The following is a 23,424-nucleotide window of genomic DNA, read 5'->3' as shown; positions in this document are numbered from 1 at the left end:
GTCACATATAGCACACTCAACTGCTAATTTTGGAGTAGAACTGTGACCTTATTTTGCACACCTCTGTTGGATCATATGAGCTTCGTCACAGAGAGAGAGGGAGAGAGAAAGAGAAAGATTTGAGAGTTGTGTTACATTTCCTGTCACAAACATCTGAATTTCTTATTTAGTTGAAAGTTGTAGCTTTTTGCCTGAGGGTTTAGCTGAACCATTTTTAAGGTATCATTAATATCATTAACCTTTAACGTATTCCCTTTACTCAGATGGAAATAAGTAGCACAGCACAGCCAAGTGTCACATTTTCATAAATATTTCAGTTTATTTCTCACACCTCTAGAATCCTAGAACGAGTGCTTTTTAAAACCTAAATCAGCATACAAAAATGGCTTACAGTTGCTAGCTGTAAAAACCAAAATATGTATAAGATTCCATCATTAGTTATACAAATGAGGTTGTCATTTTAAAGATAACAAAGAACAATACTTTAGTTGTACTGCCATACACAAACAATAAAACAATAAAGCGTGATTTTAATTTCACACCTTTTTCAACACGTCTTTTTACAAATCTTTATTCTATCATTTTGTTGAATGACATTTTCATGTTTGCCGTCTGTGTTTAAAGACGTCTTGCTGACATTTTCTCGGATTTCTCTTTATTTAACAATATTTATCTTTGGGGACTATTTTGCTTTGTACCCTGTATATCTCCCACAGGATGATTTTTTTGAATAGTTTCAGCCAGAATCTATTTTACCAGTGAGCAATATCAGACATCCATCTATTTTTATGTAATTATTAGGAGGAGGTTTTAGAGGCTGATGCCTATTCAGCCCTACTAGCAAGTTCTCACAGTATTTACAGTATCTCACATCAGACCAACAACTTATCAAATAAAACATTTACAATCTGTCAGATACCTTATTTGTGTTGAGCTGATGCAATTAGTTTTATTTAAACGGAAATTTAAGAAAAACTATAACTTTTTTTTACAAAATAACAGAACTGTTGTAATAAAATTGGTGTTCCCTTTTAAATGAGTAATAACTGATAACTGATAATAACTGATATTAGCACCAATGCTAACACCATTTTGCGCAGCGCGCGTCGTCACCATCACGTGACCATGACCAGCTTTACAGCGAGGGGGTGGTGAGGGGGAGAAGGGCGGCGCGTTATACCGAGATAGGGATGGGCGGGGCTTGTTGTCGCAGTGCTGCCTCCTGATTGGTCGAGGCGGAGCGGGCGCTTGAGCGCAGAGGCTGGGGCAAGCTCGCGCGCAGCAGCTGCTCTGTAGCATGGCATCGAGCAGGATGGAGACCAAACCCGTTATAACGTGCCTCAAAACGCTTCTTATCGCCTACTCCTTCATCTTTTGGGTAAGAAAAGCGGCTTTCTGGCTTGATTTGTGCTGTTCTGATGCTCTGTTTTGCAGTATGATTATTTAATATTGCTGTGTTTATGAGATAAATGTCCGTTTTAAGAAATGAAGTGCTCAGAGATTGATTCTGTCCATCGCTTAATAATAACAACACCAGTCTGAACCGCTGCTTGCGTTGCAGACCAATCGTTAAAAATAAACGTATTATGTTGTTATTTCTGTGGTGTGTTAATTAAATTAATGCAGAGAGCAGATGTGCGCCGTTACTGCAATGACCTTCGTGTTTTTGACCAGTGGAGGCAGTGCACAGCAGCTCTAGGCTTGACAGGTGTAGCAAAACAGCAAAAATTAGCACTGACTGAACAGTGTCTAAGAAATATCTGTAGTTCATAAATAATGGTATATATATATATATATATATATATATATATATATATATATATATATATATATACCAAAAATATATAATGAGTAAATACAACATGTAAATTCAGTAAAACCTTGCAATTATTTTCTCTACAAATATAAAGTATGTGTACATCATTACACGTCTACTATTAATTAACTACTGTTCATTGTATTAATTATTACCTTTAAGACATTTGGCTGCAACATGCAACAGTTGACTGAAGTTGTGTTAGGAGTCCTGCCAAAGGACTGTTATTACTTTAGTGTGATGTTCCTGCCCAAGCTAGGAACTGAACCCTACTCTGCTGTATGGGAGCCAGCAATGTTATCAAAAACCATCCAGAATCCTGTGGTGAAATTAAACTTACACTATAGGATTGTTGAATGTGTCTTCTACAATTCCTGGATTTAAATTTTTGACTTTTTCCAATAGTACAGGAATAGCAAAAAGCACCATTCAAAATGTGAAAAAATGGAAAAACATACATCAATAAAGATGAACATATAAAGGATTCAGACGCAAATGACAAAATATCTCCTAGCATTCTCAGAACACTGAATTAATTTTTTCTGTAGCGAATTCTCTCTTACAACGTATAAGATTAGAGCAAAAAAGATGAATAAAAAGCAAGTTTGAATGTTTAAATGTATCATGGTAAATGACAAAATTAAGGATATATTCTTTAAGAAAAAAGCAAACATGCTTATTGCTGTGTACTTTGGTTTTGAAGATAGGTAAGTTCATAAATGGAGATTTACAGAGAAAAATCATTTCATGCAATGACAACAAACCTTTCAGTTCATTACAAATTCTATAAAGCTTTTTTAAAAGGGCACAATTGTAGTAAAATATTATGTAGTGTCTCTCTAACACTGCGGTATAATATTTATAGGCAAATGTAACAATTAATAAAATGATAACCAGCTTTCCCCATGTTTCTTCTATTTTCAGTAAATAAAAACTGGATTGTACCACGACCCTGATCTGGATAAGCAGTTACAAACAATGAATGAAAGAAAAAAATTTATTGTGATTTATAGGCATTTGTCTATTCAGTGTGCTGAAGTACCTAACCAAATAGAAGACACTGTAACTATTTATTTTTCACTTAAATGAGCATTTTTAAAATTTCCAATGACCTTTTAAAATGAAATACTTTATTTTATAAAACAGTACTTTCTGGAGGTGTCAGGAGCCATTTTTAGACCTATTGAAAGTATGGCTACCACCATGTGGGGGACTCCTTCCTAGAAAGCAAATATGTGTCTTCATCTCACAGGACTTACAATTTATAGAATCACTAAAATAAATAGTCCCCAAAGTGGTTCCCAAACTTTTTCTGCCATGCCCCTGTTTTGTACACATGTACACATCTTTTAATTCCAAGCTCCACTGGATATTTATTTTTATACATTCATAAAAAACCTGCAAATACTTATAGAAAAAATAAATAAATAAAGTGATTGGTTTTAACAGTCATTGTTAAACATATTTGCTCCTAATTGCTTCTCTGCACAAAAAATTAATTATAAATCTCAATAAAATCTGTACATTTGTTCTTCAAAAATGACACATTAAATCCCCTCATCTCCTCAGTGACTGGTATGAGCTTGCTTTGAGATATGCCTCATCATATTTTCTTGTTTTCCCTTTGGAAGTTGTGGCTTGAGAAAATACATCTTCTGCATGTTTAGCTCACACAAACTTGTCCATCTTTTTCTAGCAGTGCTCAAACGTGCGTACCACATTTGCCCACCCCGCAATTGTTCCGTGCCTCCCACTTTGGGTACCACTGCTTTAATTAATGTTTACTACTTTTTCATAATGGAAAATAATTACTACTCCTTTAAAGCCATTATAGAAACCTAAGAAACATTGTCTTGCTGAATGGCTAGAAGTTTCAGTTGTGAGTTTTTTTGATGTAAACTGATTAATCAGTACTAAAGTCATTTATTCTGGTTGGAAAATTTTAGATTAGTTTATTAATTCAGCAGTGTCTTTTATTTGTATTGGAAGATATATCTATATTACAACATATATAAATATATTATACATATGATGCAGCTCTAACGTGGGCACTGGCTCCTTCCTCCACACTCCTGATGTCCAGTTCTCTAGGCTTTTTGACACCCCTTTCCTCTCTGATTCATATTTACGAAGCAGCAGTGTGGGCAGCAAAGATTAGAGATGAAAAATGCTGGTTGAACTTTGCATGTTGTTGTGCTAAACTAGTTCATTTCTATTAGATGTTAACTATAGGCAGAGATGTGGGTGATGTGGATGTTGACTTCTTGAGATCAGTGTTTACTGCAGTGGTTAAGAAAATAAGCACCTACCTACCTACCTACCTACCTTCCTTCCTTCCTTTCTTCCTTCCTTCCTTCCTTCCTTCCTTCCTTCCTTCCTTCCTTCCTTCCTTCCTTTCTTTCTTTTAGAAATACTACCTTAGAATCTTAGACATACTACCTTCTTATTATACTCACTGGCCTCTTTACCCATCTACCTCAGTCGTCAGTGGTCATTTTCTGAGTGTATGACTTCTATTGTTCAGGTATTATTTCAGCTGTGGATCATTTTCACTTATGTGATTAGAAAGACCCCCTGTCCAAACACTAGCCGGTGCTGTGTGGTTCTGGTACAAGTGTATACTGGGTTTTTTACATACATCAGCATCCCTTTTAAGTCAACAGTGGTCCACAGTAAGGTTTGTCTGTATTTTTTCCTGTCCTTGGTGAAATTTACAAATTAATCCAGTCCAGATGCATTTTAGCTGGCTGATCTCATTTCATGTTGGATAAAATAGGAGTTTGGGTACTGCTGCACACCATATTTAGCCTCTGAGTGTGCATTTTCAGAGATAAGCCCTGAAAATATTTTCTGAACTTTGAAACAATAAGAGAATGCAAGAGTTACTGAACCAGTTACTTGGTATACGTGTTAAAAGTTCTCTGGACTTCACCTGGGAGAATGTTGTCAGAAGAAGGAAAAAAAAAATTGAGAAAAGGGAGATCACACAGGCTGATGAAAGGAGAGATTATAATGATAGTAGAGGGTATAAGGCATTACTTTTATATTCAAATATGCATGTTTTCATCAACTTTTTCTCTTTGATTACGATGTTGTGACAATGCAATATAATTCAGGAACTAGAAACTCGGTTGTCCTCTAGATTCTTTGCCCATCTGGATGCGAGAGTTTATTAAACAGAGGAAGCATGTAAAGTTTTTATTACAGACGTACTCGTAAAAAGCTAATCCAATCAAATAGGGCTTAACTGTACTTTAGCAAGGTGGAGATACAAGGGAGAGTTTATGCTAAAGCGACAAGACATTGTTATCCAGTCTTCAGATGCGTTTTTTGTACAGAGCCTGTTTGACAGACTGTACACTAGACAGCGTTTCATATTACAGTTTTTTTTTTTACTGTACTGTGCAGTAGTAGTCATCTTGAAAGTTTTTTGGCAACTTTGACTTTGCCAATGAATCCGTTTATTGACAAACTCTGGCAATAAACTTTAGTTTAATATCAATATTGGTGAAAATATTGCACTAATAATTGGTGATTTTAGGACTATAATACGGTGGCCGGGAGACCCAAATGAACTGCAAATTAAAACGAGCTGCAAAAGCACAAAACACATCCATCGAAATGAAGACACCTAGGCTTCATTTAAAAAACACGATGCAAGTTAAGATAACAGTGGCCAATTTAGAAATGCAATGCAAGTTCAGAAACCAACTCCAAGTTTAGAAATGCGATGCAAGTTCAGAAAACAAATGCAAGTTAAGAAACCAACTGCATGTTTAGAAACACGATGCAAGTTCAGTCACAACTCATCAACATTTGATACACATTAAGTTTCTTTTTATTGTTGAGATATTTTTGATTTAAAAAAATCCTGTGTTCTGCACCAACCATATAATGGTATTCAGTTTATTAAATGCAATACAGCTAATGCTTAGGCACTGTTCTGGTGTTTGATGTGAAGGAAATCAAACACTTGTTTTAAACAGAAACAACAGGAATCATGTGTGAAATCTGTTGTGCCAGTGCTGCTTGGTGATGCATGTTCAAGCGAATGGAGTCGGATTCTGACGGGGCTTTTGTTCTGTGTTTTTAGGAGTGCAGCAGCTTTCAGGATCTTTCAGAAAACTTTCTTGTTTTGTGACTGGATTTGCAGCGTTTTTGAACTTGCAGTTGTTTTCTGAACTTGCATTTATTTTCTGATGTTGCATCGCGTTTCTGAACTTGTATCTCATTTTTTAATGAAGCCCCAATGTCGTTGTTTTGATTTTGTGTTTTGTGCTTTTGCAGCTCATTCTAATTTGCAGTTTGTTTGGGTTTTCCCAGCCACCATATTATAACAGTACATTGTGACAATGTTTCATTGCAATTTTCAATTGCAACAATGTGTAATATGCTTGTATTTTATGAGCACCTATGTTTGCAGATGATCAGCACCAATCTTCATCACTTTTCTTCATTCCAATTTTATTAAGATTTCCGGGAGTTGCCCATCTGTGTTGTTCTGGGAAGGTGTTACACTATCATTTCTGTCAGGATTTGATGGCGTTCTATCACATAAACATTATTCAGGTCTGGGACTGATGATGGCCAGTAGATTCAGGATCACAACTTGTTCTGAAGGTCTTGCATGGAGCAACATCACTCCAGAAAACAGTTCCACTGCTCAGGAAGCTCAATACTTAGAGACGTTAACTCATTCTACTAGCAGTGCTTTTCTATAGGTGCACATTAAAGTAGTGGACATCATTTGATGACATATCTAAAATAGATCTAAAAAGCAATAAAGGGAAAATGTGTTGATCAGATTGTTCACTAATTCTGCTGTTCTTTCAGTTTCTCAGATAGACATCCAGACATAAGAAAGTGATTCTTTGGGCATCTGTCCACTCTGCCACATATTTATTCATTTATCCATCCATCCATCAATTCATCTACCCATCCATCCGTCCATTTTCTCGTCCACTCAGACAGCTAAAGAAGCTGAGTGGCTGAGTGCTCCTGAGCGGAGGCCATAATGACTTGGACGTTATTAAGACCACTCAAGGCTCTGGAAAACATTGTTATAGAGAGAGAGGTAGAGAGAGAGAAATGATAGTGGACTGGCAGCAAATGAGGAGCTGCAGAGAACAGAAAGTGGGTCAGCAGACACTGGAGAGATGGACTTGGGGTCAGGATTAAAGAGAGAGAGAGAGAAAGAGGGAGATTCCATGCAAAAATATTAAGCCACTGCTGCCACAGTATGGAATGCTATAAGGCCATGGTTTGTGTATCTACCAGATACTGAGGTATATCAAACAAAAATCACATAACAATTTAGTATAATACAAATAAACATACAAATAAAAATTACTGAAATGATTACTGTACATTTGTGAACCACGATAATGTCCTTGGCAGCTGAGAATGGTGACTTAACTAAATTAAATACATTCTATACAAAGCTGAAGCAAATATTTACTGGAATTTCCCATTCCAGTTTATGGTTCAGCAGTTACTTTTTTGATGCCTCTTTTCAAAATTTGTCGTATGTTTGAATATGATATTTCGTCACTTTCCAAAAACAAAAACAATCTCCATTTTGTTGATTTTTAGTTTAGCACATCATTTGAACACAGCTACTGTCCTGTGTGAAAATGTCATCATGAATGGACCAATAGGCTCCAAAATGACTTGGTATAAAATCTTTAAATATCTCCTATAAATTCTTTAACGATTTGTAACTGCCAGCATCTTTTGATCTTTTGATATTTTGTTATTCACTGTTCATTTTACAATAACATTTTACATAGACAGATGTGTCTTCAGGTTGATGACTCCCTTGTGCTATGGCCTTTGCAATTACAAATAAAGATAGCTCACAATATTGCTATGTTCTGACCCTGAGTTAACCACACCTATAATCAGGGCTGCCAACACTCACGCATTGGCTGTGGAACTCACAATGATCTCAAATCTCACTTTCACGCCACACTTGCCATTCCTCACACATTTAAACAACCCCTTGACTGTGGCGTCAGATACAATTAAAAAAACATGTGCCAAAATATAGCAACTAGCAAAGAAAAAAACACATGCAAACAAAAAAGAAAGTGCGAGAATGAGGTAAATCACTGGCAATATCCCACTGTGAAAATGTCGTACAAGCAAATAAAATCAGATTAATCCAGCCAACTTTCACCACAACAAGTTTATCAGCCACACAGCTATCAGCATTACAGTGGTCAGTCTGTAGTCATACTTTAACTTCAACACCTTATTGTTTTTCCCAGCAATTCATCCATAAATGGTTATGAGTTCAGAATTTATCATATAGTTCACACATGGAATATGTGCACCAAATTTCTCTCTAGTTTCTCTAAGTAAAAACAATTCAAAAATACCCACTCTCTGGATAATATAAACCTTTCAGGACTACACAATAATATCACTGTCAATTACATAATATCACAATGACATGCCAATACAATAATGCTAATACAGAAAATGCACGTGATTTTATTAGAAGTCTTTTTCAGTCATTGTAAAGGGAGCAATAAATGACCACATATCACTTTAGCTGTGCCCTGTCACAGTCAGTTTTTCAGTTGCTTTGGATAAAGCTAAGTGACATAAATGTAAATATAAAAACAAGGTATGCATACTGAAGAAAATAAAGCAAAAACAAGTTCTGATTTGGGACAATATATTTTATATTGTTTTTTTATTAAACAAATAAAGGAAAATTATGCAGTTTTAGCTTGGAAAGCTAAGGAATTGGGTTGACAAAATTTCTAACTTCTAGGAGTTAAATTGAGCGTTTCTGTTGTTGTTGCTAACCTTTTGATGTTTTGTGGTATGTTTACAGTAATGTTTTGTGTTAAGGTTAGGTTTACGCTTAAGGGAAGGTTTAGGATGATTGCTGACACTGGGTTGCCAGAAATTCAGGTGAACATCCATAAATATATATATTACACATTTTACGAATGCATTGTACACATGCTGGGGATGTCCTTTTAGTAAAATAAGTATGAAATCACCATGATACCAACCTATGTTATTTATTAGTTGCTAGCAATATTTACCATAGCTCATAGCTCCAGTGCAAAACTGAGGATGGCAAACCTGTTTGTTTGTGGTGCATCATTTAAAAATCTCCTCTCAGAGAAGATACAATAACTCTCACCAGTGAAGCAGTGGGAAATAAATGATTCAGTTGGTCTATGCTTTGGAATAATGATGAGTTTTAACAACAGAGTTCTGTCTGGATGTGTTTAAGAGGTTTTCATAAGTCTCTCTCTCTCTCTCTCTCTCTCTCTCACACACACACACACAGACACACACATTTTGTGAGGCTGTAATTGTGTTTGCTTTGCTCTGTGGTAGTGTTCCCCAGCAGAAACTGTCTGAGAAAGAACAAGATAGAGGAGAAAAGGTGTATGAGATAGAGAGAAGAAGAGTGAATAAGAGAAAGAGAGGCAAGGAGTAAGTGAGGGGGAGAGAGACAGAGAAAGCAGATTGAGAGATTGAGAGAGAGTTTATGTGTGTGTGAGAGTGGGAGGTAGGGAGAGAGAAAGAGAGAGAGAGAGAGAAAGAGAGAGAGAGAGAGAGAGAGAGAGAGAAAGAGAGAGAGAGAGAGAGAGAGAGAGAGAGAGAGAGAGAGAGAGAGAGAGAGAGAGAGAGTAATTTCACCCTTGCAGTGCCTCACTCTCTCTCTTCTTCCAGCTCTAGGCTGTGTGAGAATATGACATGATCAATTGAGCTACTGTCCAGAGGGCACACACATCCGGATGCATCTCTCTGTCTCCTCTCTCACTTTTATTTTCCCATAGCAGACAATGGATGGATTGACAGAGATAAAAAATACAGAGAGAGAGATAGAGGTGAGGGGGTTCTTTTGAGGCTGTGGTCCAGAAAGAGAGACATTTGTTCTGCCTCATATACATACAACAAGCATTAAACTGGTGTTTAACAAGAGTTGAATTTTTTCAAAAATGTTCTTTATCAGAGCACTGCTTATCAGAGCACTGAAACAAATTCTGTTTCCTAGTCTCATCAGTGAATTCTAGCTAGGTAACATTAATATTGTCTCAGTCATGGATCAACAAAAAATAAGCATCTTGTATGGAAATTATTCATTCATTCATTATTTGTAACCGCTTATCCAGTTCAGGGTCGCGGTATGGAAATTATAAAGAGGCAAAAACTAAAGTGGTTGGACAGAGTATGGATAATGGATACAGTCAGGATTTTGTCGAAATGTATATTAATATGTTTAATAATGTAAGCTAACATTTTTATTTCTGAATTGGCTAAGTAGTACTAGTACCTAGTAATCCACGTAGCTAGTTAGGGTTAGCAAGAAAGCCAGCTAACAAACTTCAATATTTTTCAATATTTTAGGGTATAAAATATATAATTACACACTACGTTGATAGCTGTCACTCAGAAAAGACGGCTTTTGTTAAAAAAATAAGAATGTCTCCTGTATTCAAAATATACAGCATATACTATAAAATATACTACATTATCCCAATGGCAGATTAAACCAACAGCCAGACCATAAATGAAGTGGAGATTCAAATTCAGGGAGTAATGTGTATGTTTATAACAGATGTAGGGTTGCTTAATGTTTTTCATTTTGGCTTTCAAAACTCTGTAACGCTCAGGTCATGCTGTGAACATTATATCTGACTGACCCAGCTACTAAAAGTGTAGTGGTCTCACTGGATGGACTTCATGACCCGGATTAACAGCAGTGCTCATGTTGCCATCTGTTTATAGAGGAGACAGATATTTTTTAAACTGTGTCTCTTAAAAAAATTGTTTATAAATTATATGAAGTGTATTAATCAGTGTTTGTTCCCACATTGATGTAGTAACAGCTTTTCTGTTAAAACTTTACATAAGACTTTGGAACATTGCAAAAAAAAATTTACATAAGACTTTGGAACATACATTGAGGGTTAGATACCAGATCCTTCCCAGCATCAATGGGTGCAAGGCAACTCACTCACTCACACTGTCGCACACACATGGAACTAGAAGATGGCATGAGACAGTCAGTGACCCAATTTGAGAACTGAACCCATGATGCCTGGACCTCAGAGTCATGTTGCAATGACCCTAAGCTGTAAACAGAATATAAATAAATAAATAAATAAATAAATAAAAAAGCTTAATTAAGATAGTGATGATTGCTCATTGAGAAACGTCTGTGTCAATTCTGCATGTGTCTCCATTTGTCTGTGTGTAACACAAGGCACTGAGGGCAGAATGTCTGTGGTCTAAATTAATGACACCCCCTCAAGACTCAGCTTTCACTTCCACTGATATAATTAAGAGTGAGTGTGTCAACCTTGTGTAACTCTTCTGACTTCTCTTGGTCATCACTTTCAATCTGGACAAGATCCAGTAGCTGTATTTTCTGCCAGATCCACACTGCAAAAATTTAAAGAGTTAGTTTTTTTTGTTTTTACTTCTATCAATCAGTAAATTGCCATTTATATAAACACTAGATGCACAGAGTGATATTCATTTCTAATGTAGCAAGTGATAAAATACAGTAAATATGAAGCATGGACATAATCTTACAGTTGGCATCATATTTTTGCCCCAATTGATCTTTATAAATTTTATATAATATATTGTTATAAAATTTGTTTATACTGTTATATCATTTATATAGATATAATTATCATATAATAATATAACAGTCATGTATATCACTATCAAAAAACAATGAAAATTTATAAAATTAGTGTTGATGCGATATACATTTTTTATTAGTTATATTTGCCCTAGATGTGTATTTACAGTGTCATTTTAGGCACTTTACTTGAGTAAGAGCTTCAATTTTCCAACTTTCTCTTTTACTGTATTACAGTTATTTCTTTTTTCTTTTCTCTTTTCTTTGGTATTATGAGCTATGCATTCATCCAGGTTCTATGGCACATCATGGTCAGTCATGTGACCAGTAGAGCGCTAATCATAAGCCTGTGCTGCAGCCTCTGTAGGATTCCTCAATACACTCCACTTTAGAAGCTAACAGCTGTCTGAAGTGAAGCAATCTAAGGAGGTGGTATGGTGATGTGACTGGAAATGTCCTGCCTCTTGTGGCTGTGGTGGAAACAGCTGTTTCAAAGAGGTCACTGGACCAATTCATCTGCATCAACAGCTTACATTTTACAATAAACTCCGATCTGGAAACTTTCATTTCAACCAAGTTCAGCAGGTTTTAGTTATGTTTTTCATAAGAATGTAGTAAATCATATGAAGTGAAGCAAACGACAGGAAGGACACACTGAGAGCATACTCCAGAGGACAAAGCTGCACTTTGTTATCTGAGGATGTTTCAAACCAGAACAGATTTTTATGATGTGATGGCCAAGAAATGCAGCTTATGGAACCTGGTATCTAAACCTGAAAAAAAAATTGATCAGGTTTATGAGTATATTTGTCCAGCTGAATATTCATGTGCACCATAAACAAAATGTAATATATTAAATTAACCCTGTATTTACCATAATCACCCACAAAGATAAAAAAAAACTGTAATTACTGTTCTCCTTTAGAATGCAGCTAAAAATCATCATTTTGTGTGTTTGTGGGTGTAAAAATGATGCAGGTTTGAATCACCAGGGTCATGGGTTTGAGGTGCTAGTTGATGATAATGGGGTGTTAGTGTCTTTCGATACTTCACACTCTGTTGCTAACACTCATCTCAAAAAAACTCCCACCAAATGCAGGCACCATTCTTTTGTAATTTATTTGCAGAGGCTGAAGTATATGAAAATTTAAGACATTAGGAAAGAATTTTGAGGCAGCAGAAAGTATACTGAGTGTATATTTACTTTATTCTAATGTTTGCATTTTATAGTTAGGGTGTTTACGACATTATGGCACTGTGTTTTTTTGAGTATGTTTTGGGTTCTGTAGTACTGAGATCATCAAACAACTACACGAATAATAATAATAATTTAAAAAAAGTACATATTTAAACAAAAATCTGTTTTTTCTAACTCAGTGCTACTTCAACTGTATTAATACAGTAAAACCAGGACTGGAGTTTGGATCAAATTAATTGTTTGCCAAAGACTAGATCTATTGCTTGTTATTTTGCAAGCAGTATAGGACCACTTATTCTGTTGGTGTCTGTTACAATTCTTAAAAATATATATTATGTTACATATTAACTTGAAAAATACCCTGTATATTATTGTGATATTTTTTTACTGTATCATCCACCTTTACTTCCCTGCTATTATATAAGTACATGCCTGGCTGTTATGCAACAGAAATAAGAAAAGATGGACCTAATGGGACAGTGCTATTTTTGTTCGTTTGGAACATGTCACATTCAACATTTAAACTCACCAAGGGCATGTCAGGATGCTTTGTTTCAAGATGGCTGTCTCAGAGACAGCTGGAAGTATTTTCATTAGGATTCTCTTTCCATCTCCCAGGAAGGGAAAGGTCACAAACAGCATTCCCAAGCTGGCAGAGCTCCCAATTAGGCTTAGATCGAGGAATTTATAGGTGACCGGAATTCCTTTCCAGGATGAGACCCTTTGTGCTAATGCTAATGCTATCATCAATCTGAGACAACACTGTGACCTGCTTACATGGAACTGCTAATTAAAGCTGTGATATTATTAGCCATTAGCTTACACTGAGGCGCTAAATGCTTGTGTTCACCTTATCATAGTGATGAGATGCTAGGAATGTAGCATTAGCAATACTTAGCATTAGGGGTGGGCAATATGGCAAAAATACATTATCACAATTTTTTTTTTTGCAGGATCCCAATCTTGATTTTATCATGATTCATTTTCATGCTGGTTTTTAACCCCTTGACACTCCAGCTATTTTTTTCCCATTTTCCGCCTGAAATTACATACCTAAATCTTGAGGCAGTGAACAAACTAGAAGCAATTTTATGAAGTAATGTTACTGAAAAGCCTTCAGAATTTATAAGATATTGAAATTAATCTTTGTGTATATGATCAAAACAAACCAAAAACGTTTTTTTTTTCTTCTAAATTATTTTCAAATCTTTGAAATTTTCATTAGGAGTCTTCAAAGACCCCAACCTCTCCATAAAGAAAATTATTAATTTTACTACAGAAAAAAAATTATTATCTAAACTTAATGGCAACATTTTACATTTTACCTTCCTTAACAAACTAATCTCATGCTTCTCTCCAAATGGCTTTACATCCTAATCAAACAGGAAAAACGTTCTGACTCACCTAGATTTATTCTAACATTTAGTCTTGTTTCTAACTCAGTACTCTTCCCCTTTAAGGCCAGATGTGTTGGAAGGAGGGCACGTTCCCTGATTGGCTGCAGACTGAGGCCGCCTCTCTCACTCCCCTCCTGTGTTTAAATGGTCTCAGCAGGGAAAGGGCAGACAGTCAAAGTGATCTTTTGATTGCTGTTGCCATATAAAACTGTCTGCGTCGTCTCTCACAGTGTGCGTCTGTTAGGCGCTGAAGCATAGTTACTTTCCCGCCTTCTTGGTTGAGCATTGCCCCTGATTGATTTACAGACTTGATTGACATGTCATTAAAGCTGAGAGCCCAGGCTACACGGCCAAATATGATTCACAGGGAATATTTTTAAATTATTTGTAATTTATTTTGAACTGTTGTTGTTTTTTTTTTGTTTTGTTTTTTTTTGCAAGTGCTCTTTACACAAACATGAGAATTGCTAATGAGTAGATTGATGGAAAGAATAGTATTTGGTCTTTTTTTTTGAAGGGGATAACCTATGTAAGTGCTGGTATGCTTTGTGTGTGTGTGAATCGCTTGTGGGCTCTTCAGGCTTCGTGGTGCCAGTTTTTTTTTTTTTTTTTTTTTTAGTTTTTTTTTTTTTGCAAGAGATCTCATGTGTGGAAAAATGAATTCTTTTGCTTTTAATTCAGTAGTCATACATTTTAGAACATTAACTTACATTATCGGTGTCCCAAGAGTCTGCCCGTGCGACAGATGTGCAATATGTACACAGTATGTAAACAACTTATAAAAACTGCAGGGGACTGAATATGCATTAGCACAATCCAACGATCTCCCTGTGATGGTGTATTGTAGACAAATACTTTGTCTACAATACACCTATCTTCTCAGATCCTTCACAATCTGATATCGTCATATTGCACACCCCTACTTAGCATTTCAGCTTTTATGTGTTATAGTAGCATAACTATTAGAATATTAGTATAACTTTTACAAAGCTATTATGAGATTTATAGCATAAAAACTAGAAATGTGTGAAAAATGGCAAAACCAAGGTCTCGTTATGCTGAAGCATTAAGATTTTCCATCACTAGAACTCAGGGACCTTGGCAAACTCCTAAAAATCAACCCTATATTATTATCTCTCTTCCACCAAACAATCCAGGCAGGTGACATTCTCTTGACATTTCCCAAACCCAGATTTGTCCATCAGACTGCCAGATAGAGAAACATGACTTGTCACTACAAGGAACACGTTTCTACTGCTCCAGAGTCCATCTGATGCTTGGCATTGTGCTTGGTGATGTAAGGCTTGCATGCAGCTGCTTGACCATGGAAACCTAATGCCATGAAGCTCCCGGTGCAAAATATTTGTGCTGATGTTAATACCAAAGGTGGTATGGATCTCTGTGGTTACTTAATCAGCAGAGTGTTGACAACTTTTAAGAACTTTGCTCCTCAGCACTCAGCTTTGTAACTTTACGTGGTTTGCCACTTTGTGGCTGGCTTGCTGTGGTTCCTAAACACTTCCAATTTTCAACAACAGCACTCACAGTTGACTGTGGAATATCTAGGAGAAAAGAAATTTCACAAATCGATCGGTGCAGTTGTGGAATCCTATTGCAGTATCACATTTGAATTCAGTGAGCACTTGGGAATGACCCAAAGCTAGATGCTTGATGTTTTACACCTGTGGCAATAGGATAGAATTAAACGACTGAATTGATTGATTGAAAATGATTAGGATGTGTCCCAGTACTTTTGCCATGACAGTGTAATTGGCTGTAATAGGTAGTGTCGCAGACACACAGATCCAGGGACCTGGAGGTTGTGGGTTTAAGTCCTGCTCGGGGTGACTATCTGTGAGGAGTCTGTGTTCTCCCCGTGTCCACGTGGGTTTCCTCTGGGTGCTCCAGTTTCCTTCCACGGCCAAAAACACACATTAGGTGGATAGGTAGTTGGATTGGTGACTGAAAAGTGTCCATAGGTGTGAGTGCGTGAGTGAATGTGTGAGTGTGTGTTACCCTGTGAAGGACTGGTGCCTGCTCCAGGGTGTGTTCCTGCCTTGCGCCCAGTGATTCCAAGTAGGTACCAGACCCACTGCGACCCTGATGTGGATAAGCGGTTTCAGACAACGGATGAATGAATATTATGTCAAATTGATTGGTTTTATGTTTGTATTTGTTATATTTTGCTTGAGATTATCAGTTGACCTGACTACACTGTGTGACTCAACCCCATGGCGTACACGGTGCAGGTGTTAATGCGTTGTGTTGTATGTTTTGTAGCAAACAGTTTATCTGACCTTAATCTTCAGTTTAACTGTAGACATAACACTAGACCCTTATCTCATGTCACATTCAAATGAAATACCTAACAATTGGCTGACTTTTTAGTTTCATGACAGCTCTTATTCATCTAAGTTAGTCTAACAGCCTGAAGTAGGCTTGACATTCAAAAGCCTAAAAATACAGAATAAACAGAAAGATTATTCCCTGTACAGAAATAAATAGTAAGCAGCCAGTGATTTTGAAAAAAAATTCCATGACCATTTCATCTTAAAAAAACAGCTGGAAATATTGTTCATTTTACATATTATCTTCATTATAAAGCAGTTTATAGAGGATTGTATTATACCCCATTTTTCACAAGTTATGTTAAATAAATATCTGTGAGATGTTTAGTCAAATTACCACAAGGATAAAAAAATGCAGCATTGTAATTTTCCTGCAAACCTGTTTAGAGTGACTTGTTTTGGCACCTGTTCTTTTAAATGAGAATGAGCCACAACTCAGTTCAGTGCGAGAGTCCAGATGTGTGGAATGAAGAGCAGGTGTTTTTAGCTAGGCCTGTGATTGGAGAGACTCAGTCAAGTGGGTGGGACAACACTGAAGTGTCTGCGCTTGATGTAAGATGTAAGAGACACAAAATCAGAACTGCTTATTTTGTCCAAAGTTTTCAAACTGAGGTAGATCACAAAAACTGATAGCAATGGCTTCCTATATGTTTTTCGCCCGAACATTTGAACATATGTAGACTTTGGAGACGTATGTACACTTGCCTTTCTGCTCTTTGTGTATCATTACTGTCCAAAGAAAAACATGTACAGTAATTTCAAAATAATAACTATATAGAAGACGGAAAAAACGTCTAAACTTTCAATGGAAGTCAGTGTAAAAAGACTGTATTCCAAGTAATTCATTTGGTCCATTCATCATGAAAATTTCATAAAGTGTGAAGGACAGCTAACTGTGAAGTAGATTGAGCTGTTCTAACATGGAAATAATAAATGTTTTCGTAGGAAAAACACCTTTTAATAAGTATGTATTGTTAACCTGAATATTAAAGGTATAATAGACACACACACACATACATATATAATATACACTAAGATTTAAACACTTGAATCAGTATTGCTTTCTACACAACATAGATGAATAAGGGCCACTAGCTTGCTGCAATATGACTGTTGAAGTCAGAATTGACGTTTAATGTGGTAAAGTTATTTAAGGGCACTGTTCTGTGGTGTTTAATGGAGGTGTGATCCTTGTTTCCATGTTAAAGAGGAAGAGTGGGATTGTACAAGTGAGAAAAAAGTCAATTGAGACAAGATAACTGAACATGTCTAGTTCTGTGCCATTTATTGTTTGTCATGCATCATCAAGAAGTTTAAAGTAACAAAAGTTTTTTTGATATTTGGAATAAAAACGCAACAACTCACTAATAATTAGACATCTCTCATGAAGAGTGACCTGAGTTACTTTATGGTGCACCCACTGAGGACACAGACATTAATTTGATAACTATGTAAAACTTGTAAAATAAAGTCATTTGTATAATGTTCATACAAAATCATAAAATTAATTAGGATGCAGCAAATGCAAATGAGCCAAAAGTCATCAAGGTATAAAAGCAGTGAGATTTTTTCTCCGGATTGATGGAGCTTCAGTCAACACACTTGGGATAAGCAGGAGTGGTGTTTGTGATTGTTTTGAGCTAAAAACTTAAGATAACAATGTTAAACAATGATTTCAGATGGACTTTAAGTAGATATTTACAAGTCAATTTTGTGGTAATTATCTGATTCGACTAGAGTCGAGTTTTGCTTAAAGAGAAAGCCACTCTGGCCCTGTCGCTGTCAGAGAGGCAGGTTTTGTGGTTGGATTGTGATGGATGGGGTTGTTGAAAGCTCTAATTATTGGACAGAGGAATCTAATGGAGGGTTTTTACTGCATCATTTGTAGTCATTAGGGTTTTAAGCACAGTTAAACACAATATTATTGTGGGACAATTTATGGATCAAGGCAAATATTGTGATTTCTTGATTAGAACTTGCTTGTTTTAGTTAGACATAATGAGGAAATAGTAAAATGGGTAAAATTTGATATTATTTACCAATAATATCAAATCTGATTTTGAAACGTTAATGGGTTTTAAATGGTTTTTAGTTTAAAGCTTTCTCCATTCATTGAGATAGCATCTGGGTCCTCTATGTGGAGAAAGAACTGAATAGCTGTAGAGCCAAGATGGCCACGGAGTGAACAAGCTTTTTTGATAATCACTTTGCTTCCATGCATTTATTCACTCTGGCAAAACAGAGGGAATATGTATGTTGTTCTGTTACTCATAAAAAAGGGATATATTATGAAAACAAACATTTCTGAATGCAGATTTACCATGGCCCATAATATCAATTTTCAGGTTGCTTGTCATTTGCTTTCTCTACCTTTAACTGCATATTTCTGTCCTCCACAGAGTTTATTAATTAAGGGCCCTAGAGTACTTGATGTCTTCTCCATTCTAACTCTCACCGGAAACTGTCTTATTCCTCTTTTCAAGAAAAACATTTCTTCAAATATCTTTATACTTTCACCTAGAAATTTAATTTAGTCTTTAAATGTTAGTAGAATTCACACCAAAGCTTAAACAGCTACTCCTACTTCAAATGTGCCATTAGAAACACCAGACTTTGCAGAATTGTAGATCCTATACCTAAATAATGTGATTCAGTTTAGGGTTTTTGTACAGCATACATTCAAATATGATCTGGTTTCCAACAGGAAATGACACATTCAAATGTTTTGACACATTCACATTTTCACTGCCTCAAAAGAAGTGATACATCTCTTACACTGTTCCACACGCTACATGCAGACTTACACACACACACACACACACACACACACACACACAGAAAAATGTACTGTCAGAATATAGATACTTTAGAAACCACTTTAAATACAGTATTAAAGCGAGATGCACAAACCTTTGCAGGACTTTGTAGGTCTTATATATGAATAATGTGCTTCTGTGTCTGAAGTGTGTCTATAGTTCAGTCTTTTTGTAGCAACACACTTCTGTGTTTCTACAGGAAGTTCGCTCTTTAGTTGTAATGACTACTTAAATGAAGTCTAGACAATAAAGCAATATTCAGGTTTCTTCCTTTCTTTCTTTTAAATAATGTTATTTGGTTATTTTAAATAACAATATTTTAATACCCTGCTTAACATTTTTGTTTGGCTGAGCATATACTTTATTGTATTATTATCCATCTATTCTGCTTGATCAAATATGTGTTTATTAACTGCTGCTGTTCTCATCCAGATTTGAACAGAAAACTTCAGGCTGTCTCTTTCTGTTCTCAGGCTTCTTAAGGATTGGCTTCTGTTACTCAGCTGGTTGACTTTGTGAATAATGAGTCGGATCATTTCCGCTTGTTCCCTTCAAGCGGCTGGGCAGTCAAGGATGGAGTTTCTCCTCCAGCATGTGTCAGCTCAAAGTTAATGGAATAGTCCAGTGTTTTTGCCGGACCACCTAGTGGGCCAGCCTAGAAGAGCCACTCCACTTGTCATATGACTGACTTTGTTACTTTATTGAAACGTGCATTTGTGAAAAGGGTATCTGGCCAGTGGGCACATATCTACCTGCCACTGATTGCGGAGATGAAAGCATAGACATCCAGTGCTCCCCAAGATGAGAGGCACCATTGACTAAAGCTGTGTCGGTTCATGAATTTCTTTTCTTAATGAAACGTCTGTGCCTTAGCCAAAACACCACGCGGAACAAACAACACAACACTATTCTTACTTTGAAGAATGAAAGGTTTGAGTGTGTTTTTCCTTAAAGAAATAATGAGCCACTGTTTACCCCAGCACAAATGAAATGTGAGTGAGCAGAAGCTCTGCTTTGTAGCCTTTTTAGCTTGGTTCCCTTTCTGTCTCTAATTTAAAATGCTTGTGTCTTTCTCTGTGCCTATATCTTTGTTGCATTATTTTTAATTTCTATGTCTTTTTCTTCCCCCTTTTTATTTATTTTTTTCATTTCATCTCTCTCTCTCTCTCTTTCTCTAAGCTGAATCTGACAGGTGCGTATAGTCATTAAGGTGTAAGGGTCCACTAACCGCTGCCTTTCCTCTCAAATTGCATCTTATACAATCTCCCTGCTCTGCATCAGTGGAGATGTTAAAAGCCATAATGTATGGAGAGAGAGAGAGAGAGAGAGAGAGAGAGAGAGAGAAACAGAAAAAAAGAAAGAATGGAGTAGGCAAAATCATAGGCTGATTACACCATTGTCCATGTGGGTCCATCTAGAGAAGTGACTTTAGCAGAAAAGCTGCTGTTTGTATTTGGAGAGGTTTACTATAGAGGGGACCTGGGGCTTCCACTCTGCTGTTGTACTTGTCAGTTTGCTGCTCATTGATTTATCAATAGTTTCCTATGAGGACTGTCCAATGTTAATGGTACAGTTAAACAGCTGAGAACAGTAAAGTTAAACAGCTACTTCAATGGTATATACTTTGATACATTAATTTAAAAATTGCTAATCTTTCCAAATATTATAATCTGTTTGTTTTCTTTATGGTTCAAATAATTCACTGTTAAAAGGGAGCATTAGTTTCCTTCTTTACCCCCTAAAGTCAAAGCTGGAGGATCTTTTTGAAAACTTCATTCCTGTCAAAAGGACAGTTTTCTAACATCTAAAGATGAATGATGAACTTAGAGCAGTGAACTATAGACAAAATTTAATAAAGCTAGGAAAAGGAACCAGGACCGGTTTTAGCTCATATTAACCCTTCCACCTCTGGTGCTTACATTGGACTTAGAATTTAAAATATCCAGCATTTACCCAGAGACTTCTGATGAATGTGATCGGTGTAAACACTTTCCAGTTTATTAAATCTATGTTTTGGACCTGCCCCAAACTCTCTGATTTCTAGGTATACATCCTTGAAATGCTTTTGAATATATTAGGAGTATCATTACAAATATATATAGATAGAGCTATATTTGGTGAACTCAACAATGTTTTTTTTTTTTAAAAAAAAAAACCACTAATGCACTGTAAATGTGCTGGTACTCCTTGTGATATCTCCCTTTTTTTAGAGGTTTTAGTATAGTCTCTCCATTTTGAAGGATTTACATTTCAGGGGTCAATAACCAAGGTCTCTTGTGCCTGGAAGACTGTTATGTTATACTTTATCACTCTGTGACCATTATGACTCTGACTGTAGTTACAATTAAAAACATATTTAGGTAGTGGTTCAACTATACGGTACTATGCTGTATTATACTAGAATATTATCTACTATACTTATGTTTGATTTGCTCTTTGTTGCTTCCCATAATTACAACTATAAAAATAATTAGCATTGGGAATTATACTATAGAATATAAGTAAATAATACAGAAACTATGAGAAAATGTTTTGTGATAAATTTGCAACATTTCACACTCAGCCATTTCCTAGTGTAGAGTAAAGCCAGAGAAAAGAGGTTTTTCTAGAAATATGTAGCATAATCTTGAAAAAAATGAATTAAATGAATGAGAGACACCGTTAAAGAGGGCAGTGGGTAAGAGGCTTACCTTCTGTGGGTATTTGCTGCTTCACTAGAATTGCTACACTGCCCTACAGCTGCAGATTAAACCAGTCACAAGTGCCCTTTCTAATGTTATAATGCCCCATAAAGGTTGTTATAACAAGGTTGACTGGCATTTTAAAGTTCTGTCAGTTGGAGGAAGTTATAAACAGCCTGACTGGCATGTTTATTTTAATCATGACTGTTGCTATAATGATGAATTGGTTGTTTATTGCACAGTTTAGATTTTATGGCATCACATGAGGGCTGTCGTGAATTATTCATCTGGCTGTGTTTAACATATTTAGTGTTATAATGTAATGTAAAGGGTGATTTAAAAAGTTTCTTTGGTTATTTATAACATTCTTTGGTGTTTCTATTTCATATATTTCATATTTTACATATTATAATATTCCAACTGGCAGCTTATAATGCTTAATACACCAATAACCAATATTCAAATTGCCATTTTTTTACTACGTTTTTGTCTTCGGCATATATAGTGTTATAAACAGCTATAAATCACAGTGTTTATTATTCATTTTGGTGTTAAAGTGTCATGTGATGGTTGTTTTTATATTGTCACATGAAACTGTTTTATGGGCTATGTATATCAATTTTGATATCTTTCATAGGAACTATGAAATACATATGGCCATAGTGCATTTTAGAGTTATAAGGCCATATGATATATATATATCTATATATATATATATATATATATATATATATATATACTGTTATATAAAGTCTTTTCTAAACAATAAAATTGGCTTTGATCAGTCAGATATGAGAAATGGGTGACAGGGCTGGTGATGAATCATTTAGAATCTGCTGCTGAAATATGACTCATAGACACATGGAAGTCGTGTTGTCATCGAGGCAAAAATATTGAAACAATCACAGAGAGCTGAAGTGTCTGTCAGTGTCCCTGCCTGTTTCAGTGGTTACTGAAACAGGTTACAGTGGTTACTTGTGATACAGAGGTTGTTTACAAGTTAGTAGTGTGGTGAAGAAGTGTTGCTAAAATTACACTGTATGTTTCTCAACAGAAAGAGGAACATAACCTGACCTCATTAATGAGTTTGTGGCTGCCATCAAATCCTCATAGCAATGTACAAAGGTGTAAAATCTTCTCAGAAGAGTTTGTGTCAGGAGACATGTTCGAAGAACAGGTGTCCACAAACTAGTGCTGGGCGATATGAGCGCAAATCAATATCATGATTAATTGTACATTTTACCACGATTACAATTAATGAACGATTATATTGTTTTTGTAGTTTTGACCCTCATAGTTCACTGACGAGGCTTGTACTGTAAATATGCTCCAGTATTAAAGCTGGGATATTTTTTCTAATGTTGCTGGGAGCTTGTTCCTCTCGTTTTATGAGCACTGTTGTGTGTGATTGTGCTTTCTCTTTTTGTTCAGTGTCGTCTTTTTTATAGTCAAAACACAGCACGTCCAAAACATAGATGCTGTGTTTTTCTTTGGTACAAACTGCTTTGAGTCGCTGGGTTTGTCTCTGCGTTAAGGTTGCTTC

The 23,424-nt window shown here is 36.0% G+C and overlaps 1 protein-coding gene across 1 annotated transcript in view; it reads left to right on the top strand.

The window, feature by feature from the left end:
* The first annotated feature begins 1,268 nt into the window (after positions 1-1,268).
* The window catches only part of LOC136678314 (tetraspanin-7-like), a 55,650-nt gene continuing 33,494 nt past the window's right edge, over positions 1,269-23,424 (top strand). Inside the window, exon 1 of the mRNA XM_066656325.1 lies at positions 1,269-1,378. Within this exon, the coding sequence (XP_066512422.1) occupies positions 1,298-1,378 (81 nt within the window). The 5' untranslated portion in view covers positions 1,269-1,297. The remainder of the gene's footprint in view (positions 1,379-23,424) is intronic.

The sequence above is a fragment of the Hoplias malabaricus genome, chromosome Y, assembly GCF_029633855.1.
Source record: "Hoplias malabaricus isolate fHopMal1 chromosome Y, fHopMal1.hap1, whole genome shotgun sequence".
NCBI lineage: Eukaryota > Metazoa > Chordata > Actinopteri > Characiformes > Erythrinidae > Hoplias > Hoplias malabaricus.
Note: the sequence above shows the minus strand (reverse complement) of the source record. Positions and strands in the feature narration are given on the sequence as shown.